This window comes from Salmo salar, unplaced genomic scaffold (genome assembly GCF_905237065.1).
Source record: "Salmo salar unplaced genomic scaffold, Ssal_v3.1, whole genome shotgun sequence".
Taxonomy (NCBI): domain Eukaryota; kingdom Metazoa; phylum Chordata; class Actinopteri; order Salmoniformes; family Salmonidae; genus Salmo; species Salmo salar.
This window is the reverse complement of record NW_025549382.1, coordinates 9,890-31,879: the sequence shown is the minus strand read 5'-3', so window position 1 is coordinate 31,879 and position 21,990 is coordinate 9,890. Positions and strand designations below refer to the sequence as shown.

At 40.5% G+C, this 21,990-nt stretch overlaps 1 protein-coding gene across 8 annotated transcripts in view; it reads left to right on the top strand.

The window, feature by feature from the left end:
• The window catches only part of LOC106594602 (uncharacterized), a 126,609-nt gene extending 105,703 nt beyond the window's left edge, over nt 1–20,906 (top strand). For 2 of the 8 annotated variants that reach the window (XM_045713243.1, XM_045713246.1), the window contains exons 2-11: nt 648–709; nt 1,262–1,410; nt 1,605–1,742; nt 1,897–2,008; nt 9,462–9,643; nt 9,784–9,897; nt 16,302–16,588; nt 16,720–16,818; nt 19,835–19,913; nt 20,641–20,906. In XM_045713243.1, coding sequence (XP_045569199.1) covers nt 648–709; nt 1,262–1,410; nt 1,605–1,742; nt 1,897–2,008; nt 9,462–9,643; nt 9,784–9,897; nt 16,302–16,588; nt 16,720–16,818; nt 19,835–19,913; nt 20,641–20,652 — 1,234 coding nt within the window. In that variant the 3' untranslated portion in view covers nt 20,653–20,906. Of the gene's footprint in view, nt 1–148; nt 282–647; nt 710–1,261; nt 1,411–1,604; nt 1,743–1,896; nt 2,009–9,461; nt 9,644–9,783; nt 9,898–16,301; nt 16,589–16,719; nt 16,819–19,834; nt 19,914–20,640 lie in introns of all 8 variants that reach the window. The other 6 variants (XM_045713240.1, XM_045713239.1, XM_045713245.1 and 3 more) reach the window with 5 other exon arrangements.
• The last annotated feature ends 1,084 nt before the right edge of the window (nt 20,907–21,990 follow it).

Below are 21,990 nucleotides of genomic sequence, written 5' to 3'. Positions count from 1 at the left end.
AATGAGAGTGGGCAGGGCTGAGGCTTTTAGGACACAACCACTAGTGTAGAGAGGACGATATGGGCTGGTTGCTGTTCTGCAGTACCATATCATTTCCTCATCTCTTCTCCTCACGTCATCTGAATTCACTCCTCCTCCTCCTCAACAGTGACTAATCCAAGCCAGAAGCAGGTAGAAAAGAGCAGATGCTCTGAGCTATCCTACCAGGACCAAGCTACTACTACTGTCACAGTGTTACTGGCTAGCTCAGGTACTCTCAACATTCTCTGATCTATGTACAGGTAATGTACTATGTTACAGATGGAGCTGCTCTGTTATGTCATGTTAACTTATGTCACTTAAAAGTTGTGTTATGTTTTGTCATGTTATGCAATGTCATTTTAAATTAAGTTATGTTAAATGCATAATGTACGATTCTAGCGCAATGACTGGAAGTCTACAGGTACATTTGCAATGCTACCGTACCTGGAGACTTCCAGTCATTGTGCTAATGCTAGATAGCATTTGCTCGTGAAACAACCACTACCTTCCTTCATAATGCACACAGAGACGTTAAAATGGTATTCATGATCCCTTTAACACTATTAAAGGTTATTAAATGTAAAGCTATGTTGTTATGTAATATAATATCATTGTTTCCTCTGTAGATCGGTTGGTAGGATGTCTCTGCTGCTTTGTTGGGCAGTGATGGCTCTGCACCTCGCAACAGGCAAATATAAAAGTTGAAACTTGAAATGAAACAGTGTGTGTGTAAATAGTTTAATTCAATGATAAAGAACACCCTCTGTGTTCTGTAATTAAAAAACCATGTAACCTTTATTTAACTAGGCAGGTCAGGTAACTCTTTATCCACAATATAGCAGGTGGTGTAAAGCCATAACACATACGTTTTTCCAGTATCAGACTTTGATTGATAATGTCAAAGGCCACACTGAAGTCTAACAAAACAGCTCCCACAATCTTTTTATCATGATTTTCACTCAGCCAATCATCAACCATTTTTGTAAGCGTCGTACATGTTCAATATCCACCTCTATAAGCATGCTGAAAGTCTGTTGTCAATTTGTTAACTGTAAAATTGCATTGTATCTGGTCAAACACAACTCTAAATGCTATAAAGTATTTGAGGTGCTACTTCATGTAGTTTATTTTGCACTTTTGGGATTATTCCATTAATTGCTTTAATGTACCAGGTAAACTAAGTCAACCACAGCTCTTTAACAGTACATACTGTCGGTGTGTGTTGTTGTTGTTGTTCCAGGGGTGGATGCTGCCTCGGGGGTGGTGAACACTACAGAGGAGGAGGTGGAAGGGGTGGACTCCCAGTCACCATGCCCAGCCGGGTGGCATCAGAATGATCATCGCTGCTTCTCCTTCTACCCCGTCTGGGCCACCTGGGCCACTGCAGAGGTAACACTTGTAACAGGGAGAGACAATTACTAATTACTACTACTATTTCACAACCATTGATACTTCAAGACTAGCAAGCACACATTTACTTCAGAAAATATCAATTTCTAGCCTGCATTGATCTTTGCTCCCTGAGGTACTGCCTGGGCTTTAGCTCAGCGGGCTAACACAGTGTTTTCTGGCTGTCCCTCTAGTCGTACTGCTCCCAGCACAGAGGGAACCTGGTGTCGGTTCACAGCCCTGGTCAACAGATGTTTGTCCAGGATCTGGTCAGGAGACACACATACCAGCCGGTCTGGATAGGAGGCTATGACGCAGCTCAGGTAAACTGGGTCAGTAATTCATCAGTCAGTCAGTCTGTCAATCAATCTGTCAAATGTCTACAGGTTACACAGGAAATAGCTCAATGTACTTTCTGTTTAAAAACAAAAAGTAGTGGAATCAATCAATCAATCAATCAATCAATCAATGGTTTTCTGTGATAAGGAGGGGATGTGGCTGTGGAGTGACGGCTCAGCTGTTGACAGTTTTTACTGGGAGGAGGATGATCCCAGTAACTCTGGACAGGGGGAGAACTGTATGGAGCTACACACAGGAGGTACACACACACACACACACACACACACACACACACACACACACACACACACACACACACACACACACACACACACACACACACACACACACACACACACACACACACACACACACACACACACACACATAACTGAAGTGTGATTTGTTGTTGCCTTGACAACAGGTGGGCAGGGCTGGAATGACGTGTCCTGTGGAGAGCTGAGGTTCTATGTGTGTTCTATGGAGACAAGGTAGCAGGACAACACTGTCTTGTATCTGGACATGTTCTTACAGAGACCATATTAACACTAAATTACATTCATGTATTTTTTTTCATTTTCTTTTAGATCTGGTTTAGCAGCATTACCAAGTCAGAAAAAAGCACACGAGAGATGTAGGAATTGTTTTGTCCCATTGCCTAGGCTTGACAGATGAAGAGATCAAGAAGTTTCTGATGTCTGATAGTGGTTAGTTACAGGTGCAGCTCCTTGTTGATTGGCACTCTGACATTAAGAAGATGACAGCTGTCTGATGATTAATGACACTTGTGAACGCATTTCCCTTTAAAACGTGTTGACCGGTCTGGAATTGTTTTTAAACTATTAAGCTTTTTTTCCTCCTAGAAAATCTCTTCCTCTTTAATGGGATATCTTCAACATTATAAAGCTCCCTTTATTTAAATCTCCCATTTTAAATCTGACTTCCAACATTCTGTTCACTCAAAACAATGTGACTTTGACACTAATCAGCTATTTTGACCCCTTTCCCAGTAGCTTCGACAAAAACGTAGAGCATATTATTAGTCTACTCTGCTATTCAAATCTAAAATTAGAACAGAAATAACTTTTACCAGTCAAACTATACAGCTGTTTTGGTAACTGCATCAACTAGTTTAATGTAGCTAACTTCCTACTGTTGAATTAACTGCTATAGAACTAGTTTAATGTAGCTAACTTCCCACTGTTGAATTAACTGCTATAGAACTAGTTTAATGTAGCTAACTTCCCACTGTTGAATTAACTGCTATAGAACTAGTTTAATGTAGCTAACTTCCCACTGTTGAATTAACTGCTATAGAACTAGTTTAATGTAGCTAACTTCCCACTGTTGAATTAACTGCTATAGAACTAGTTTAATGTAGCTAACTTCCCACTGTTGAATTAACTGCTATAGAACTAGTTTAATGTAGCTAACTTCCCACTGTTGAATTAACTGCTATAGAACTAGTTTAATGTAGCTAACATCCCACTGTTGAATTAACTGCTATAGAACTAGTTTAATGTAGCTAACTTCCCACTGTTGAATTAACTGCTATATAACTAGTTTAATGTAGCTAACTTCCCACTGTTGAATTAACTGCTATAGAACTAGTTTAATGTAGCTAACTTCCCACTGTTGAATTAACTGCTATATAACTAGTTTAATGTAGCTAACTTCCCACTGTTGAATTAACTGCTATAGAACTAGTTTAATGTAGCTAACTTCCCACTGTTGAATTAACTGCTATAGAACTAGTTTAATGTAGCTAACTTCCCACTGTTGAATTAACTGCTATAGAACTAGTTTAATGTAGCTAACTTCCCACTGTTGAATTAACTGCTATATAACTAGTTTAATGTAGCTAACTTCCCACTGTTGAATTAACTGCTATAGAACTAGTTTAATGTAGCTAACTTCCTACTGTTGAATTAACTGCTATAGAACTAGTTTAATGTAGCTAACTTCCCACTGTTGAATTAACTGCTATAGAACTAGTTTAATGTAGCTAACTTCCCACTGTTGAATTAACTGCTATATAACTAGTTTAATGTAGCTAACTTCCCACTGTTGAATTAACTGCTATAGAACTAGTTTAATGTAGCTAACTTCCCACTGTTGAATTAACTGCTATAGAACTAGTTTAATGTAGCTAACTTCCTACTGTTGAATTAACTGCTATAGAACTAGTTTAATGTAGCTAACTTCCCACTGTTGAATTAACTGCTATAGAACTAGTTTAATGTAGCTAACTTCCCACTGTTGAATTAACTGCTATAGAACTAGTTTAATGTAGCTAACATCCCACTGTTGAATTAACTGCTATAGAACTAGTTTAATGTAGCTAACTTCCTACTGTTGAATTAACTGCTATAGAACTAGTTTAATGTAGCTAACATCCTACTGTTGAATTAACTGCTATATAACTAGTTTAATGTAGCTAACTTCCCACTGTTGAATTAACTGCTATAGAACTAGTTTAATGTAGCTAACTTCCTACTGTTGAATTAACTGCTATAGAACTAGTTTAATGTAGCTAACTTCCCACTGTTGAATTAACTGCTATAGAACTAGTTTAATGTAGCTAACTTCCCACTGTTGAATTAACTGCTATATAACTAGTTTAATGTAGCTAACTTCCCACTGTTGAATTAACTGCTATAGAACTAGTTTAATGTAGCTAACTTCCCACTGTTGAATTAACTGCTATAGAACTAGTTTAATGTAGCTAACTTCCTACTGTTGAATTAACTGCTATAGAACTAGTTTAATGTAGCTAACTTCCCACTGTTGAATTAACTGCTATAGAACTAGTTTAATGTAGCTAACTTCCCACTGTTGAATTAACTGCTATAGAACTAGTTTAATGTAGCTAACATCCCACTGTTGAATTAACTGCTATAGAACTAGTTTAATGTAGCTAACTTCCTACTGTTGAATTAACTGCTATAGAACTAGTTTAATGTAGCTAACATCCTACTGTTGAATTAACTGCTATATAACTAGTTTAATGTAGCTAACTTCCAACTGTTGAATTAACTGCTATATAACTAGTTTAATGTAGCTAACTTCCCACTGTTGAATTAACTGCTATAGAACTAGTTTAATGTAGCTAACTTCCCACTGTTGAATTAACTGCTATAGAACTAGTTTAATGTAGCTAACTTCCCACTGTTGAATTAACTGCTATAGAACTAGTTTAATGTAGCTAACTTCCCACTGTTGAATTAACTGCTATAGAACTAGTTTAATGTAGCTAACTTCCCACTGTTGAATTAACTGCTATAGAACTAGTTTAATGTCGCTAACTTCCTACTGTTGAATTAACTGCTATAGAACTAGTTTAATGTAGCTAACTTCCCACTGTTGAATTAACTGCTATAGAACTAGTTTAATGTAGCTAACTTCCCACTGTTGAATTAACTGCTATATAACTAGTTTAATGTAGCTAACTTCCCACTGTTGAATTAACTGCTATAGAACTAGTTTAATGTAGCTAACTTCCCACTGTTGAATTAACTGCTATATAACTAGTTTAATGTAGCTAACTTCCCACTGTTGAATTAACTGCTATAGAACTAGTTTAATGTAGCTAACTTCCCACTGTTGAATTAACTGCTATATAACTAGTTTAATGTAGCTAACTTCCTACTGTTGAATTAACTGCTAAAGAACTAGTTTAATGTAGCTAACTTCCCACTGTTGAATTAACTGCTATAGAACTAGTTTAATGTAGCTAACTTCCCACTGTTGAATTAACTGCTATAGAACTAGTTTAATGTAGCTAACTTCCCACTGTTGAATTAACTGCTATATAACTAGTTTAATGTAGCTAACTTCCCACTGTTGAATTAACTGCTATAGAACTAGTTTAATGTAGCTAACTTCCCACTGTTGAATTAACTGCTATATAACTAGTTTAATGTAGCTAACTTCCCACTGTTGAATTAACTGCTATAGAACTAGTTTAATGTAGCTAACATCCCACTGTTGAATTAACTGCTATAGAACTAGTTTAATGTAGCTAACTTCCCACTGTTGAATTAACTGCTATAGAACTAGTTTAATGTAGCTAACTTCCCACTGTTGAATTAACTGCTATAGAACTAGTTTAATGTAGCTAACTTCCCACTGTTGAATTAACTGCTATAGAACTAGTTTAATGTAGCTAACTTCCCACTGTTGAATTAACTGCTATAGAACTAGTTTAATGTAGCTAACTTCCCACTGTTGAATTAACTGCTATAGAACTAGTTTAATGTAGCTAACTTCCCACTGTTGAATTAACTGCTATATAACTAGTTTAATGTAGCTAACTTCCCACTGTTGAATTAACTGCTATAGAACTAGTTTAATGTAGCTAACTTCCCACTGTTGAATTAACTGCTATAGAACTAGTTTAATGTAGCTAACTTCCCACTGTTGAATTAACTGCTATAGAACTAGTTTAATGTAGCTAACTTCCCACTGTTGAATTAACTGCTATATAACTAGTTTAATGTAGCTAACTTCCCACTGTTGAATTAACTGCTATAGAACTAGTTTAATGTAGCTAACTTCCCACTGTTGAATTAACTGCTATATAACTAGTTTAATGTAGCTAACTTCCCACTGATGAATTAACTGCTATAGAACTAGTTTAATGTAGCTAACTTCCCACTGTTGAATTAACTGCTATAGAACTAGTTTAATGTAGCTAACTTCCCACTGTTGAATTAACTGCTATAGAACTAGTTTAATGTAGCTAACTTCCCACTGTTGAATTAACTGCTATAGAACTAGTTTAATGTAGCTAACTTCCCACTGTTGAATTAACTGCTATAGAACTAGTTTAATGTAGCTAACTTCCCACTGATGAATTAACTGCTATAGAACTAGTTTAATGTAGCTAACTTCCCACTGTTGAATTAACTGCTATAGAACTAGTTTAATGTAGCTAACTTCCCACTGTTGAATTAACTGCTATATAACTAGTTTAATGTAGCTAACTTCCCACTGTTGAATTAACTGCTATAGAACTAGTTTAATGTAGCTAACTTCCCACTGTTGAATTAACTGCTATAGAACTAGTTTAATGTAGCTAACTTCCCACTGTTGAATTAACTGCTATAGAACTAGTTTAATGTAGCTAACTTCCCACTGTTGAATTAACTGCTATAGAACTAGTTTAATGTAGCTAACTTCCCACTGTTGAATTAACTGCTATAGAACTAGTTTAATGTAGCTAACTTCCCACTGTTGAATTAACTGCTATAGAACTAGTTTAATGTAGCTAACTTCCCACTGTTGAATTAACTGCTATAGAACTAGTTTAATGTAGCTAACTTCCCACTGTTGAATTAACTGCTATAGAACTAGTTTAATGTAGCTAACTTCCCACTGTTGAATTAACTGCTATAGAACTAGTTTAATGTAGCTAACTTCCCACTGTTGAATTAACTGCTATATAACTAGTTTAATGTAGCTAACTTCCCACTGTTGAATTAACTGCTATAGAACTAGTTTAATGTAGCTAACTTCCCACTGTTGAATTAACTGCTATAGAACTAGTTTAATGTAGCTAACTTCCTACTGTTGAATTAACTGCTATAGAACTAGTTTAATGTAGCTAACTTCCCACTGTTGAATTAACTGCTATAGAACTAGTTTAATGTAGCTAACTTCCCACTGTTGAATTAACTGCTATAGAACTAGTTTAATGTAGCTAACTTCCCACTGTTGAATTAACTGCTATAGAACTAGTTTAATGTAGCTAACTTCCCACTGTTGAATTAACTGCTATAGAACTAGTTTAATGTAGCTAACTTCCCACTGTTGAATTAACTGCTATAGAACTAGTTTAATGTAGCTAACTTCCCACTGTTGAATTAACTGCTATAGAACTAGTTTAATGTAGCTAACTTCCCACTGTTGAATTAACTGCTATAGAACTAGTTTAATGTAGCTAACATCCCACTGTTGAATTAACTGCTATAGAACTAGTTTAATGTAGCTAACTTCCCACTGTTGAATTAACTGCTATAGAACTAGTTTAATGTAGCTAACTTCCTACTGTTGAATTAACTGCTATAGAACTAGTTTAATGTAGCTAACTTCCCACTGTTGAATTAACTGCTATAGAACTAGTTTAATGTAGCTAACTTCCTACTGTTGAATTAACTGCTATAGAACTAGTTTAATGTAGCTAACTTCCCACTGTTGAATTAACTGCTATAGAACTAGTTTAATGTAGCTAACTTCCCACTGTTGAATTAACTGCTATAGAACTAGTTTAATGTAGCTAACTTCCCACTGTTGAATTAACTGCTATAGAACTAGTTTAATGTAGCTAACTTCCCACTGTTGAATTAACTGCTATATAACTAGTTTAATGTAGCTAACTTCCCACTGTTGAATTAACTGCTATAGAACTAGTTTAATGTAGCTAACTTCCCACTGTTGAATTAACTGCTATAGAACTAGTTTAATGTAGCTAACTTCCCACTGTTGAATTAACTGCTATAGAACTAGTTTAATGTAGCTAACTTCCCACTGTTGAATTAACTGCTATATAACTAGTTTAATGTAGCTAACTTCCCACTGTTGAATTAACTGCTATAGAACTAGTTTAATGTAGCTAACTTCCCACTGTTGAATTAACTGCTATAGAACTAGTTTAATGTAGCTAACTTCCCACTGTTGAATTAACTGCTATAGAACTAGTTTAATGTAGCTAACTTCCCACTGTTGAATTAACTGCTATAGAACTAGTTTAATGTAGCTAACTTCCCACTGTTGAATTAACTGCTATATAACTAGTTTAATGTAGCTAACTTCCCACTGTTGAATTAACTGCTATAGAACTAGTTTAATGTAGCTAACTTCCCACTGTTGAATTAACTGCTATAGAACTAGTTTAATGTAGCTAACTTCCCACTGTTGAATTAACTGCTATAGAACTAGTTTAATGTAGCTAACTTCCCACTGTTGAATTAACTGCTATAGAACTAGTTTAATGTAGCTAACTTCCCACTGTTGAATTAACTGCTATAGAACTAGTTTAATGTAGCTAACTTCCCACTGTTGAATTAACTGCTATATAACTAGTTTAATGTAGCTAACATCCCACTGTTGAATTAACTGCTATAGAACTAGTTTAATGTAGCTAACTTCCTACTGTTGAATTAACTGCTATATAACTAGTTTAATGTAGCTAACTTCCCACTGATGAATTAACTGCTATAGAACTAGTTTAATGTAGCTAACTTCCCACTGTTGAATTAACTGCTATAGAACTAGTTTAATGTAGCTAACTTCCTACTGTTGAATTAACTGCTATAGAACTAGTTTAATGTAGCTAACTTCCTACTGTTGAATTAACTGCTATAGAACTAGTTTAATGTAGCTAACTTCCCACTGTTGAATTAACTGCTATAGAACTAGTTTAATGTAGCTAACTTCCCACTGTTGAATTAACTGCTATAGAACTAGCAATGTGAAACATGTATTTTTAGATGAAACACTGATTAAGTTTGGTGAATAAGTGACTGTATGATTGTATGTGTTGTAATTGTCAAATAAAAAAATTTCTCCGAGTTTTGAAACAACTGTATTTTTTAAAACTGTTTTGAGTTTCGTACAAAGCGTTGCTAAAATGTACCACATACTTGTGAAAACTGCACCAAAGCAATGAAAAATATATATATCTCTTTCTCTCTCCTCCCTCCCTCCCCCAGAGCTGGTTGAAGAGGTGAGTATTTATGACGTCCTGTGGGAGACCAGTAAGAGAGTAGCAGATGAGACCCTCTACTCAGCCTTCCTCAGAGGGATGTATTCCAGACGTCTGCCTGCCCACTGCTATGCTGACTTCTGCCACCAGGAGATGCTATACCTGGACAGAGTCATCACCATGCTGCAGGTGAAAAGAAAATACATTAAATAAAACAAATACCGTAACGTTTTACTTACTATGACTGTGATACGTGGTTGTCATCCCTAGCTATCTTAAGATAAGTTGCTCTGTGTGTGTAAATGTGTGTATGCGTGTGTGTGAGCCAGGTGCTGATCAGAACAGTCCAGGGTCCTCCAGACATCATGCAGTTTCTCCAGAGAACACATCAACGCTACCAGGAGTCTCTGAAGGAGGCCCAGAACCAAACTCCACCACATCTGGTAAGAAGCTGTTATAACAATCACCCTTAATATACCATTTAAGATAATATGAAATTTAAGATAATATTTCTTAATATACCACTTAAGATAATATTTCTTAATATACAATTTAAGAGAATATATCTTAATATACAATTTAAGAGAATATATCTTAATATACAGTATATTACTGTCACGTCCTGGCCAGTATAAGGTTAATTGTTTTTGTAGTTTGGTCAGGACGTGGCAGAGGGTATTTGTTTTATGTGGTTCGGGGTGTTGTGTTTGTGTAAAGGGTGTTTGATTTAGTATTTCCGGGTTTTGGTTTATGTTTAGTTAATTCTATGGTTAGTCTAGTGTGTGTGTTTCTATGTTTGGTTGATTGGGGTTGGGACTCTCAGTTGAAGGCAGGTGTTGTCTATCTGCCTTTGATTGAGAGTCCCATATATTAGGGTGTGTTTGTATGTGTTATTTGTGGGTGATTATTCTGTGTATAGCCTTGTGCCTTACCAGACTGTTTATTTGTCGAGTGTTCGTTTTTTCGTTATTTGGTATGTTCATTTTTGAGAGTAATTAAAAATCAAGATGAGCATTCACGTACCTGCTGCGTTTTGGTCCTCATTCACCGACAACAACCGTGACAGAATCACCCACCACTCAAGGACCAAGCAGCAGAAGAAGGAGCAGAGGGAATTCGAGTTGGACTGGCGGGAGAAATGGACCTGGGAGGAAGTTCTGGACGGGGCCGGACCTTGGCACCAGGCTGGGGATTATCGACGCCCGCAGTGGGAAATTGAGGCAGCCAAGGCAGAGAGGCGGTGGTACGAGGCCAAGTACGCGCTGAAGGAGAAGCTCGAGAGGCACCCCCAAGAAATTTTTTTGGGGGGGCACACGGGTAGTTTGGCTAGGCGTAAGAAGAGCCGGAAGCCAGCTACCCGTGGTTATATGGAGGAGCGTATGGGGTGGAGAGCGCTATGTTTCGCTGAGGAGCGCACTATCTCACCCATACGCATGCACAGTCCGGTGCGCGTTATTCCAGCCCCTCGCAGGTGCCGTGCTAGAGCGGGCATCCAGCCTGGTAGGAGGATGCCTGCGCAGCGCATCTGGTCGCCGGTACGCCTCCGAGGACCAGGCTACCCAACTCCCGCTCTACGCACGGCTACCATCAGGCCCCTGCACAGCCCAGTCTGCCCTGTACGGGCACCCCGCTCGTACAGGGCTACTAGTTCCATCCAGCCAAGACGGGTTGTGCAGGAGGTAAGATCGAGACCGACTGTGCGCCTCCATAGCCCTGGGTTTCCAGCTCCTGTCTCTCGTGCGGACCCGGAAGTGCGTCAACCCAGTCCGACTCGTCCTGTTCCCGCTCCCCGCACTAGCCTGGAGGTGCGTGTTCATAAGCTGGTATATCCGGTACCAGCACCACTCACCAGGATTATAGTGCGTCAGCCCGCCAGTCAACAGTCATCATCAGAGCTGCCCGCCAGTCAACAGTCATCGTCAGAGCTGCCCGCCAGTCAACAGTCATCGTCAGAGCTGCCCGCCAGTCAACAGTCATCGTCAGAGCTGCCCGCCAGTCAACAGTCATCGTCAGAGCTGCCCGCCAGTCAACAGTCATCGTCAGAGCTGCCCGCCAGTCAACAGTCATCGTCAGAGCTGCCCGCCAGTCAACAGTCATCGTCAGAGCTGCCCGCCAGTCAACAGTCATCGTCAGAGCTGCCCGCCAGTCAACAGTCATCGTCAGAGCTGCCCGCCAGTCAACAGTCGTCAGAGCTGCCCGCCAGTCAACAGTCGTCAGAGCTTCCCGCCAGTCAACAGTCGCCAGAGAGGTCAGACTGCGCTGAACTGCCGGAGTGGCCAGACTGCGCTGAACTGCCGGAGTGGCCAGACTGCGCTGAACTGCCGGAGTGGCCAGACTGCGCTGAACTGCCGGAGTGGCCAGACTGCGCTGAACTGCCGGAGTGGCCAGACTGCGCTGAACTGCCGGAGTGGCCAGACTGCGCTGAACTGCCGGAGTGGCCAGACTGTCCTGAACTGCCAGAGTGGCCAGACTGCCCTGAACTGCCGGAGTGGCCCGAATTGCCAGACTGCCCAGACTGTCCCGAATTGCCAGACTGCCCAGACTGTCCCGAATTGCCAGACTGCCCAGACTGTCCCGAATTGCCAGACTGCCCCGACTGCCCCCCGGCGATGCCAGACTGGCCCGACTGCCCCTCGGCGATGCCAGAGTGGCCCGACAGCCTGGAACGGCCGGAACCAGAGCCACCTCCAGAAATAGGTGGGTTGGGGAGGGGGTGTAGCACAGTGCCGTCGTTGACGGCAGCCACCCTCCCTTCCCTCCCTTTAGAAAAGGGGATTTTTTTTTTTGGTGTTGCTTGGGGTTATTTTTTAAGGTGCTTCTGGGGTAGCACATTTAAGGGGGGGGTACTGTCACGTCCTGGCCAGTATAAGGTTAATTGTTTTTGTAGTTTGGTCAGGACGTGGCAGAGGGTATTTGTTTTATGTGGTTCGGGGTGTTGTGTTTGTGTAAAGGGTGTTTGATTTAGTATTTCCGGGTTTTGGTTTATGTTTAGTTAATTCTATGGTTAGTCTAGTGTGTGTGTTTCTATGTTTGGTTGATTGGGGTTGGGACTCTCAGTTGAAGGCAGGTGTTGTCTATCTGCCTTTGATTGAGAGTCCCATATATTAGGGTGTGTTTGTATGTGTTATTTGTGGGTGATTATTCTGTGTATAGCCTTGTGCCTTACCAGACTGTTTATTTGTCGAGTGTTCGTTTTTTTCGTTATTTGGTATGTTCATTTTTGAGAGTAATTAAAAATCAAGATGAGCATTCACGTACCTGCTGCGTTTTGGTCCTCATTCACCGACAACAACCGTGACAATTACGCAGTAACTAAAGCTTAATAATAGCTCACCATACCAAACCTTAACAAACATTTCTTAACTTTATTAAGGTAATATCTCAAGTAAATCAAGTCATTGTTTATAGGGAAAATACAAGCAGAAGAGTGAATGTAAACCTGGGAAAAAATGCACTTCCCTCCACTGTGCCCAATAAAATACCATACAACCCTCCCCAAAGCAAAAAAACATTGACAACCCTGCCCTATTTTGGACCCCCCTCCCAACCTGTAAATGTAGATCTGTCCCATAGACTATAGAAAAGTAGGTAGTCTTTGAATTTGTAGTCTCACTCAACCCTCACACTTTCACCACTGCATTTCATATACAGTTTCTGTAGCCAAGTCTCCCTCTTTTCCTCAGAGAAAATGGCTTGATTCTACTGTTCAAAAGACATGACCCATAACACCGGTGCTATGTTTTTTAATTTTTATCATGATTCATTCATAAAGCATATCGCGGGCCGTTCTAAAACTAGGCTACTTGTGGACCGGACCGTTAACCATTTGTTTAGGCTACATCTTGATCAGTCATGTTACCTCATTAGCTAGCAATAGTTAACTACCTACGGGTGCGTTCAGCAGGATCAAGAATAAACATGCCTCTCTGATTGATGAAAAAGGAATAACGGCGGTAATATTCATAGAATTTCTGTCTTCGGTCTCATTTTATGTAGTGTCGTGTTGTCTCTCTTGTTGTGTGTGTGTGTGTGTGTGTGTGTGTGTGTGTATATACAGTTGAAGTCGGAAGTTTACATACACTTAGGTTATGTTAACAGACTATAGTTATTGCAAGATGGTTAGGACATCTACTTTGTGCATGACACAAGTCATTTTTCCAACAATTGTTTACAGACACATTATTTCACTTATAACTCACTGTATCACAATTCCAGTGGGTCAGAAGTTTACATACACTAAGTTGACTGCATTTAAACAGCTTGGAAAATTCCTGAAAATGATGTCATGGCTTTAGAAGCATCTGATAGGCTAATTGACATCATTTTAGTCAATTGGAGGTGTACCTGTGGATGTATTTAAAGGCCTACCTTCAAACTCACTGCCTCTTTGCTTGACATCATGGGAAAATCAAAAGAAATCAGTCAAGACCTCAGAAAACAAATTGTAGACCTCCACAAGTCTGGTTCATCCTTGGGAGCAATTTCCAAACGCCTGAAGGTACGCATCCGTCATACTGCTAAGGAAGGAGATGTGTTCTGTCTCCTAGAGATGAACTTACTTTGGTGCGAGAAGTGCAAATGAATCCCAGAACAACAGTAAAGGACCTGGTGAAGATGCTGGAAAAAATGGGTAGAAAAGTATCTATATCCACAGCAAAACGAGTCCTATATCGACATAACATGAAAGGCCACTCAGCAAGGAAGAAGCCACTGCTCCAAAACCGCCATAAAAAAGGTGGCAGCATGATGTTGTGGGGGTGCTTTGCTGCAGGAGAGGCATTGAGTTTGTAGGCCTTGAAATACATCCACAAGTATATCTCCAATTGACTCAAATGATGTAAATTAGCCTATCAGTCCACAGTTATCTTCTGGATGACTCTCAAAAAACTTGGTTCGACCACAAACCCAAGGGCTCTTTTAAATGTAACCAGTGCAACCATTGCAGAAATATTGCACAGAAAAAGTGTTTTGTTGAGACTGCTTCCAAAATGGAGTATTACGCCAAGCATTTCATTAACTGCAAAACCACTCATGTCATCTATAGATTGGAATGTCCACAGTGCAAGGTGTTCTAAATTGGACGGACAAAGAGACGCCTTCAAGACCGCTTAGCGGAACACAAGTATGCCATACGGGTAGGCAATAAAGACTACCCCATGGCAAGGCACTACAAGTCCTTACACCATGGCAACCCTGCCTCCCTACAAGCTATGGGTATTGATCATGTTCCGGCCTCTATTAGAAAAGGGGACCGTCTTAAACAGTTAAACCAAAGGGAAAGTTTTGGGATTTATAAACTACAGTCCACTAAGTACCCTGGTTTAAATGAAGATATGGATTTCCCACCCTTCCTGTAGGGTCGTGATAAGTCAATTTGCTGTCATCTAGTGGACAATTTGCTCAATTGCCCTCAGCTATGTTTAGACTGTTGTTGTTCATGTTTGGCTGTGTTCTAGTGTACTATGGAATATATTTCTTTCTTATTCTTCACACTTCTCCCAGTCATATTTAAGGTTAGAACTACCTTTCTAAGTGTTCTGATACTTCCAGCTTGGAGTTGTATTTTTATGATAACATAGCTACAGTATTTCACTTTTTAATGTGCATAGTATTGCTTACTAGGTGTGTCCAATCAATTTTGTAACCACTCCCTCTTCAAATTATGGCTAATTGGAAAAGCTGTTCAAAAGAGGACATTGTATTATTTCTTTGTACTCCCTGACGAAGGCCATGCAGGCGAAACACGTCGGATTTTTAAAACTTTTTCTATTGAACATGCCATACAAATAAAGGTATTTTAATTAATTATATGAAGAGTGCCTTGGTCCTCCTTTCTTTTTGATGACCAATTCACCCCTTTTGCCAAAGAGCACCTTCTGTCTACCAAAATGTACTATTGTGTACCTTAGTAGCGCTTCCCTTCCTCATCTTTCTACTAGCCTATCAGAAGCTTCCAAAGCCATGACATCATTTTCTGGAATTTTCCCAAGTGTTTAAAGGCACAGTCAACTTAGTGTATGTAAACTTCTGACCCACTGGAATTGTGATACAGTGAGATAGATATAAGTGAAATAAATCTGTTTGTAAACAATTGTTGGAAAAATTACTTGTGTCATGCACAAAGTAGATGTCCTAACCGACCTGCCAAAACTATAGTTTGTTGACAAGAAATTTGTGGAGTGGTTGAAAAACGAGTTTTAATGACTCCAACCTAAGTGTATGTAAACTTCCGACTTCAACTGTATCTACTTCAAATACCTTACTATTATCTGTCCTGATGCATAGTCACTTTACCCTGCCTCCATGTACATACTGTATCAACCTCAAATGCCTTATACCTCTGCACATTGATCTGGTACTGGTACTTCCTGTATATAGCTCCACATTGATCTGGTACTGGTGTTCCCTGTATACAGCTCCACATTGATCTGGTGCTGGTATTCCCTGTATATAGCTCCAAATTGATCTGGTACTTCCTGTATATAGCTCCACAATGATCTGGTACTGTTACTTCCTGAATATAGCTCCACATTGATCTGGTACTGGTACTTCCTGTATATAGCTCCACATTTATTTTATTCCTCCTGTTACTTTTATTTGTGTTATTATTTTTAACTCTGCATCGTTTGGAAGGGCTCGTAAGCATTTCACAGTAAAGTCTACACCAGTTGTATTCAGCGCATGTGACAAATAAATGTAATTCTCTTTTCCTCCTCCTCCGTCTGCCTACAGAACTGGTCCTCCATCCAGCCCTCTGCAGCTGTGTTTCAGTACCTTCACACCTTCCATAACCACATAGTAAACTCCCTGTCTCTCTTCCTCCTCCTCCTCCTCCTCCTGCCTACAGAACCTGTCCTCCATCCAGCCCTCTGCAGCCGTGCGTCAGTACCTCCAGAGCTTCCATGACATTGTGAATGAGGAGCCCATCTACTGGCTGGTGTCTCTGCTGCCCAGAGCCCTGCTAAGACCTTACCTGGCAAAGAACCTGCCCCTGGGAGAGAGGACCAGACCAGGCCCCAGGCCCTGCCTCTACCCCTGGCTAAGCCTCTTCCCCTGCCCCTGCTACCAGTGGGGGGGAGAGGACATGAAGTCAGACCAGAGGAACCAGAAAGACAAGTCAGGGGCATATTACAGGTATCTTGAAGTTTATAGCCTATGGAGGTTTATAGTGTCTCAACTCAACTCACAAAACATTGTTGTGTTTAATCTTGTCAAGTGTGGTGATATTGTGGAGTGACTCTTTTCTAACCTGTTTCTCTCTCCAGGCTTCTACTGGAGAAGTACCAGGATGTGATAGATGTCTTTAAGGCTGTCAACATCTTCAGAGTCCAGATGATCAACGAGAAGGCTCTCTTCACCTCCAGGTGCGGTTAGCCCAACTTAGGTCTACAGTTAGCCCGACTTAGGTCTCCAGTTAGCCCGACTTAGGTCTACAGTTAGCCCGACTTAGGTCTACAATTAGCCCGACTTAGGTCTACAATTAGCATGGTCCTGCTATTTAATTCTACAGTTAGCCTGGTCCTGCTATAATTCTACAGTTAGCCTTTCTTTAATTCACAATTAGCCTGGTCCTGCTATCTAATTCTACAGTTAGCCTGGTCCTGCTATTTAATTCTACAGTTAGCCAGGTCCTGCTTACTAAGTATACAGTTAGCTTGGTCCTGCTAAACAAGTCTTGCCAGGTCTCCCTCGCAAAACAGGCTCTCAACCCTACGGATCTCCATAGCCTGGGTGCCAGTCTAATTTGTGATATCATTCTACTCCTTGTCAACATAATTTGGCATATGACATGGAGTACAGGAAGTGGAATCCCAACCAGGGAATTTGGATGTTGAAGTTGTGGGAACGTACATTTTTGGTTTACCATTGGTTCTGGGGAGGAAGCAATAACTTTACTGAACGGTAAAACGGAATTCTGAAAGCCTGTTCTGGGAACGTTAAGTTTTAGGTTCCAGGGAGGTTTCTGAGAACGTCTTACTATGGTTCCAGGGAGGTTTCTGAGAACGTCTTACTATGGTTCCAGTGACGTTTCTGAGAACGTCTTACTATGGTTCCAGGGAGGTTTCTGAGAACGTCTTACTATGGTTCCAGGGAGGTTTCTGAGAACGTCTTACTATGGTTCCAGGGAGGTTCTGAGAACGTCTTACTATGGTTCCAGGGAGGTTCTGAGAATGTTCTACTATGGTTCCAGGGAGGTTCTGAGAACGTCTTACTATGGTTCCAGGGAGGTTTCTGAGAACGTCTTACTATGGTTCCAGGGAGGTTTCTGAGAACGTCTTACTATGGTTCCAGGGAGGTTTCTGAGAACGTCTTACTATGGTTCCCCGAACATTTTCCTGTGAGGTTTTATTTTAATGCTCAGAGAAACGGAATTATTGGTTATTTTGATTTATTTTTTGTTGTTCGTTAAAACGTTCACTGAATGTTTCAATAATACTTTTAACAAAAGTTGTAGCTTTTTTTGGCTTAACTTTTTTAAAGTCCAAGCACAAATAGGACAAGGGCCGCAACTTTATGCGCTAGCTGGGATGTTAGCACAAAACAGGTCTGGATTTCAGGCTCTCAGTCAAACACTACAGTAGAACATGTGTATCACATTAACCACGTGATCTCTGTATTAATGTTAAATATCTCTGTGATGTTCATCTCTGTATTACTAGCTGGCAGCGTAATATAACTGAGGTCATATACACTGCTCAAAAAAATAAAGGGAACACTTAAACAACACAATGTAACTCCAAGTCAATCACACTTCTGTGAAATCAAACTGTCCACTTAGGAAGCCACACTGATTGACAATAAATATCACATGCTGTTGTGCAAATGGAATAGACAACATGTGGAAATTATAGGCAATTAGCAAGACACCCCCAATAAAGGAGTGGTTCTGCAGGTGGGGACCACAGACCACTTCTCAGTTCCTATGCTTCCTGGCTGATGTTTTGGTCACTTTTGAATGCTGGCGGTGCTTTCACTCTAGTGGTAGCATGAGACGGAGTCTACAACCCACACAAGTGGCTCAGGTAGTGCAGCTCATCCAGGATGGCACATCAAATGCGGGCTGTGGCAAGAAGGTTTGCTGTGTCTGTCAGCGTAGTGTCCAGAGCATGGAGGCGCTACCAGGAGACAAGCCAGTACATCAGGAGATGTGGAGGAGGCCGTAGGAGGGCAACAACCCAGCAGCAGGACTGCTACCTCCGCCTTTGTGCAAGGAGGAGCAGGAGAAGCACTGCCAGAGCCCTGCAAAATGACCTCCAGCAGGCCACAAATGTGCATGTGTCTGCTCAAACGGTCAGAAACAGACTCCATGAGGGTGGTATGAGGGCCCGACGTCCACAGGTGGGGGTTGTGCTTACAGCCCAACACTGTGCAGGACGTTTGGCATTTGCCAGAGAACACCAAGATTGGCAAATTCGCCACTGGCGCCCTGTGCTCTTCACAGATGAAAGCAGGTTCACACTGAGCACGTGACAGACGTGACAGAGTCTGGAGACACCGTGGAGAACGTTCTGCTGCCTGCAACATCCTCCAGCATGACCGGTTTTGCGGTGGGTCAGTCATGGTGTGGGGTGGCATTTCTTTGGGGGGCCGCACAGCCCTCCATGTGCTCGCCAGAGGTAGCCTGACTGCCATTAGGTACCGAGATGAGATCCTCAGACCCCTTGTGAGACCATATGCTGGAGGGGTTGGCCCTGGGTTCCTCCTAATGCAAGACAATGCTAGACCTCATGTGCCTGGAGTGTGTCAGCAGTTCCTGCAAGAGGAAGGCATTGATGCTATGGACTGGCCCGCTTGTTCCCCAGACCTGAATCCAATTGAGCACATCTGGGACATCATGTCTCGCTCCATCCACCAACGCCACGTTGCACCACAGACTGTCCAGAAGTTGGCGGATGCTTTAGTCCAGGTCTGTGAGGAGATCCCTCAGGAGACCATCCGCCACCTCATCAGGAGCATGCCCAGGCGTTGTAGGGAGGTCATACAGGCACGTGGAGGCCACACACACTACTGAGCCTCATTTTGACTTGTTTTAAGGACATTAGATCAAAGTTGGATCAGCCTGTAGTGTGGTTTTCCACTTTAATTTTGAGTGGGACTCCAATTCCAGACCTCCATGGGTTGATAAATTGGATTTCCTTTGATTATTTTTGTGTGATTTTGTTGTCAGCACATTCAACTATGTAAAGAAAAAAGTATTTAATAAGATTATTTCTTTCATTCAGATCTAGGATGTGTTGTTTAAGTGTTCCCTTTATTTTTTGAGCAGTATATAATGTTGTCTCCGGATGGAGCGTCCTAATACTTTTTAAATATCAAATCAATTCTATAAATCAATGAATATCTGATGTAATCTAATCTGTCTGTGTAATATTATCCTAGTTGGTTTCCCACTGGTGACGAGGAGGAAGTGGAGGATCAACCCAACCTGTGGTCTGTGGAGTCTGGACCTGACGTTAGTGTGAGTGACGTATTTATCTTGTATTGAAATCAGTCGAGGAATGTGCACATATATTTAAAAAAATTCACCTTTATTTAACCAGGTAGGCTAGTTGAGAACAAGTTCTCATTTACAACTGCGACCTGGCCGAGATAAAGCAAAGCAGTTCGATATATACAACAACACAGAGTTACACATGGAATAAACAAACATACAGTCAATAATACAGTAGAAAAGTCTATATACAGTGTTTGCAAATGAGGTAAGATAAGGGAGGTAAGGCAATAAATAGGCCATAGGGGCGAAATAATTACAAAGTAGCAATTAAACACTGGAGGGATAGATGTGCAAAAGATGAATGTGCAAGTACAGATACTGGGGTGCAAAGGAGCAAGATAAATACATAAATACAGTATGGGGATGAGGTAGTTGGATGGGCTATTTACAGATGGGCTATGTACAGGTGCAGTGATCTGTGATGATTGATAATGTGACTGGTTTTCTTTTCAACATTTACATGTATTTTCAGTTATTCTTTGCAAAACTCCCAATTTAGACCAGCCACTGTGCTTAAAGATGGACCGGCCCATCTGGCCCCAAACTTTCTTATGGCCAGTTCGTTTCTGGTTTATAGTGACTCTATTGGGACAGCTATGTCAGGAGAGTCTTACAGATAAAATGTGTTATCATTCATTGGTCTTGTTTGTCCTGTCCCTTAAATCTGTTTGTTTCTGTCTCTCTTCTCTAGGTGAAGCTGTAGCAGTGCAGCTGTATAATACAGGGAGCTGTGTGTGTTTGGCTGTGTGTGTTGGTTTTCACACTGGGCAGGACTGTTCCTCTTGTCAGACATATTCCAATATTCCACTTTTATGTTTGAAACTTCTCCCCAACAACTACTGTTTAAACTGTATTAATGCAATAACAGAATGTATGTACACTTTAATAATTGTCAACAAAGGAGCTACAATAAAATAAAAAACTATTTAGGTAATAAATTCATAGAATGAAACAGCGTGAAATGTAAAACTGTATTTTCTTATGGGTATTGCAATATGAATATTATACAGCCAATCACATTGCTGTTCTCTTCCACAATCAGAAGAATTGCTCTGGCTAGCCAATAAACAGATGGTATTTCTTCCAAGAATTGACCAATCAGAAAAAGCTAAGGTTGCCCGACTGGCACTTGGCCAATATTTGAATTCTCCATTGTATAAACTGTTGTATTTTTCCTGTGTTCATGTTTTATACTCATGTTGGATCCACTGATTTTATACAATTAGAGTATAGTTGTCCTTATCACGTCTTCCTCAAATTCTGTCTTTAATTATTTCCTGGATTTACAATCTAAACAATTTGGCTAACATTATGGTTTCGATGTAAACCTGTTCTTAAATGAATAGATCAGTGAGGATAGTTAGAAACCGGATGTTTTCTCCTGTCAGATTTACATGGTGAGGAGCGAGGATAGTTAGAAACCTCTCTCCCTCTCTCTCTCTCTCCAGGACAGGTGATAGTTGGATATAATTATTTGTAAAAACATGTTAATGAGTAAATTCATTTATTTCATTCATTTCAACAGTTCATTACACCTGTTCAGTGTTCATTGCACCTGTTCAGTGTTCATTACACCTGTTCAGTGTTCATTATACCTGTTCAGTGTTCATTGCACCTGTTCAGCGTTCATTACACCTGTTCAGTGTTCATTGCACCTGTTCAGTGTTCATTACACCTGTTCAGTGTTCATTGCACCTGTTCAGTGTTCATTACACCTGTTCAGTGTTCATTACACCTGTTCAGTGTTCATTACACCTGTTCAGTGTTTATTACACCTGTTCAGTGTTCATTGCACCTGTTCAGTGTTCATTACACCTGTTAAGCGTTTATTACACCTGTTCAGTGTTCATTACACCTGTTCAGTGTTCATTACACCTGTTCAGTGTTCATTACACCTGTTAAGCGTTTATTACACCTGTTCAGTGTTCATTACACCTGTTAAGCGTTTATTACACCTGTTCAGTGTTTATTACACCTGTTCAGTGTTCATTACACCTGTTCAGTGTTCATTACACCTGTTCAGTGTTTATTACACCTGTTC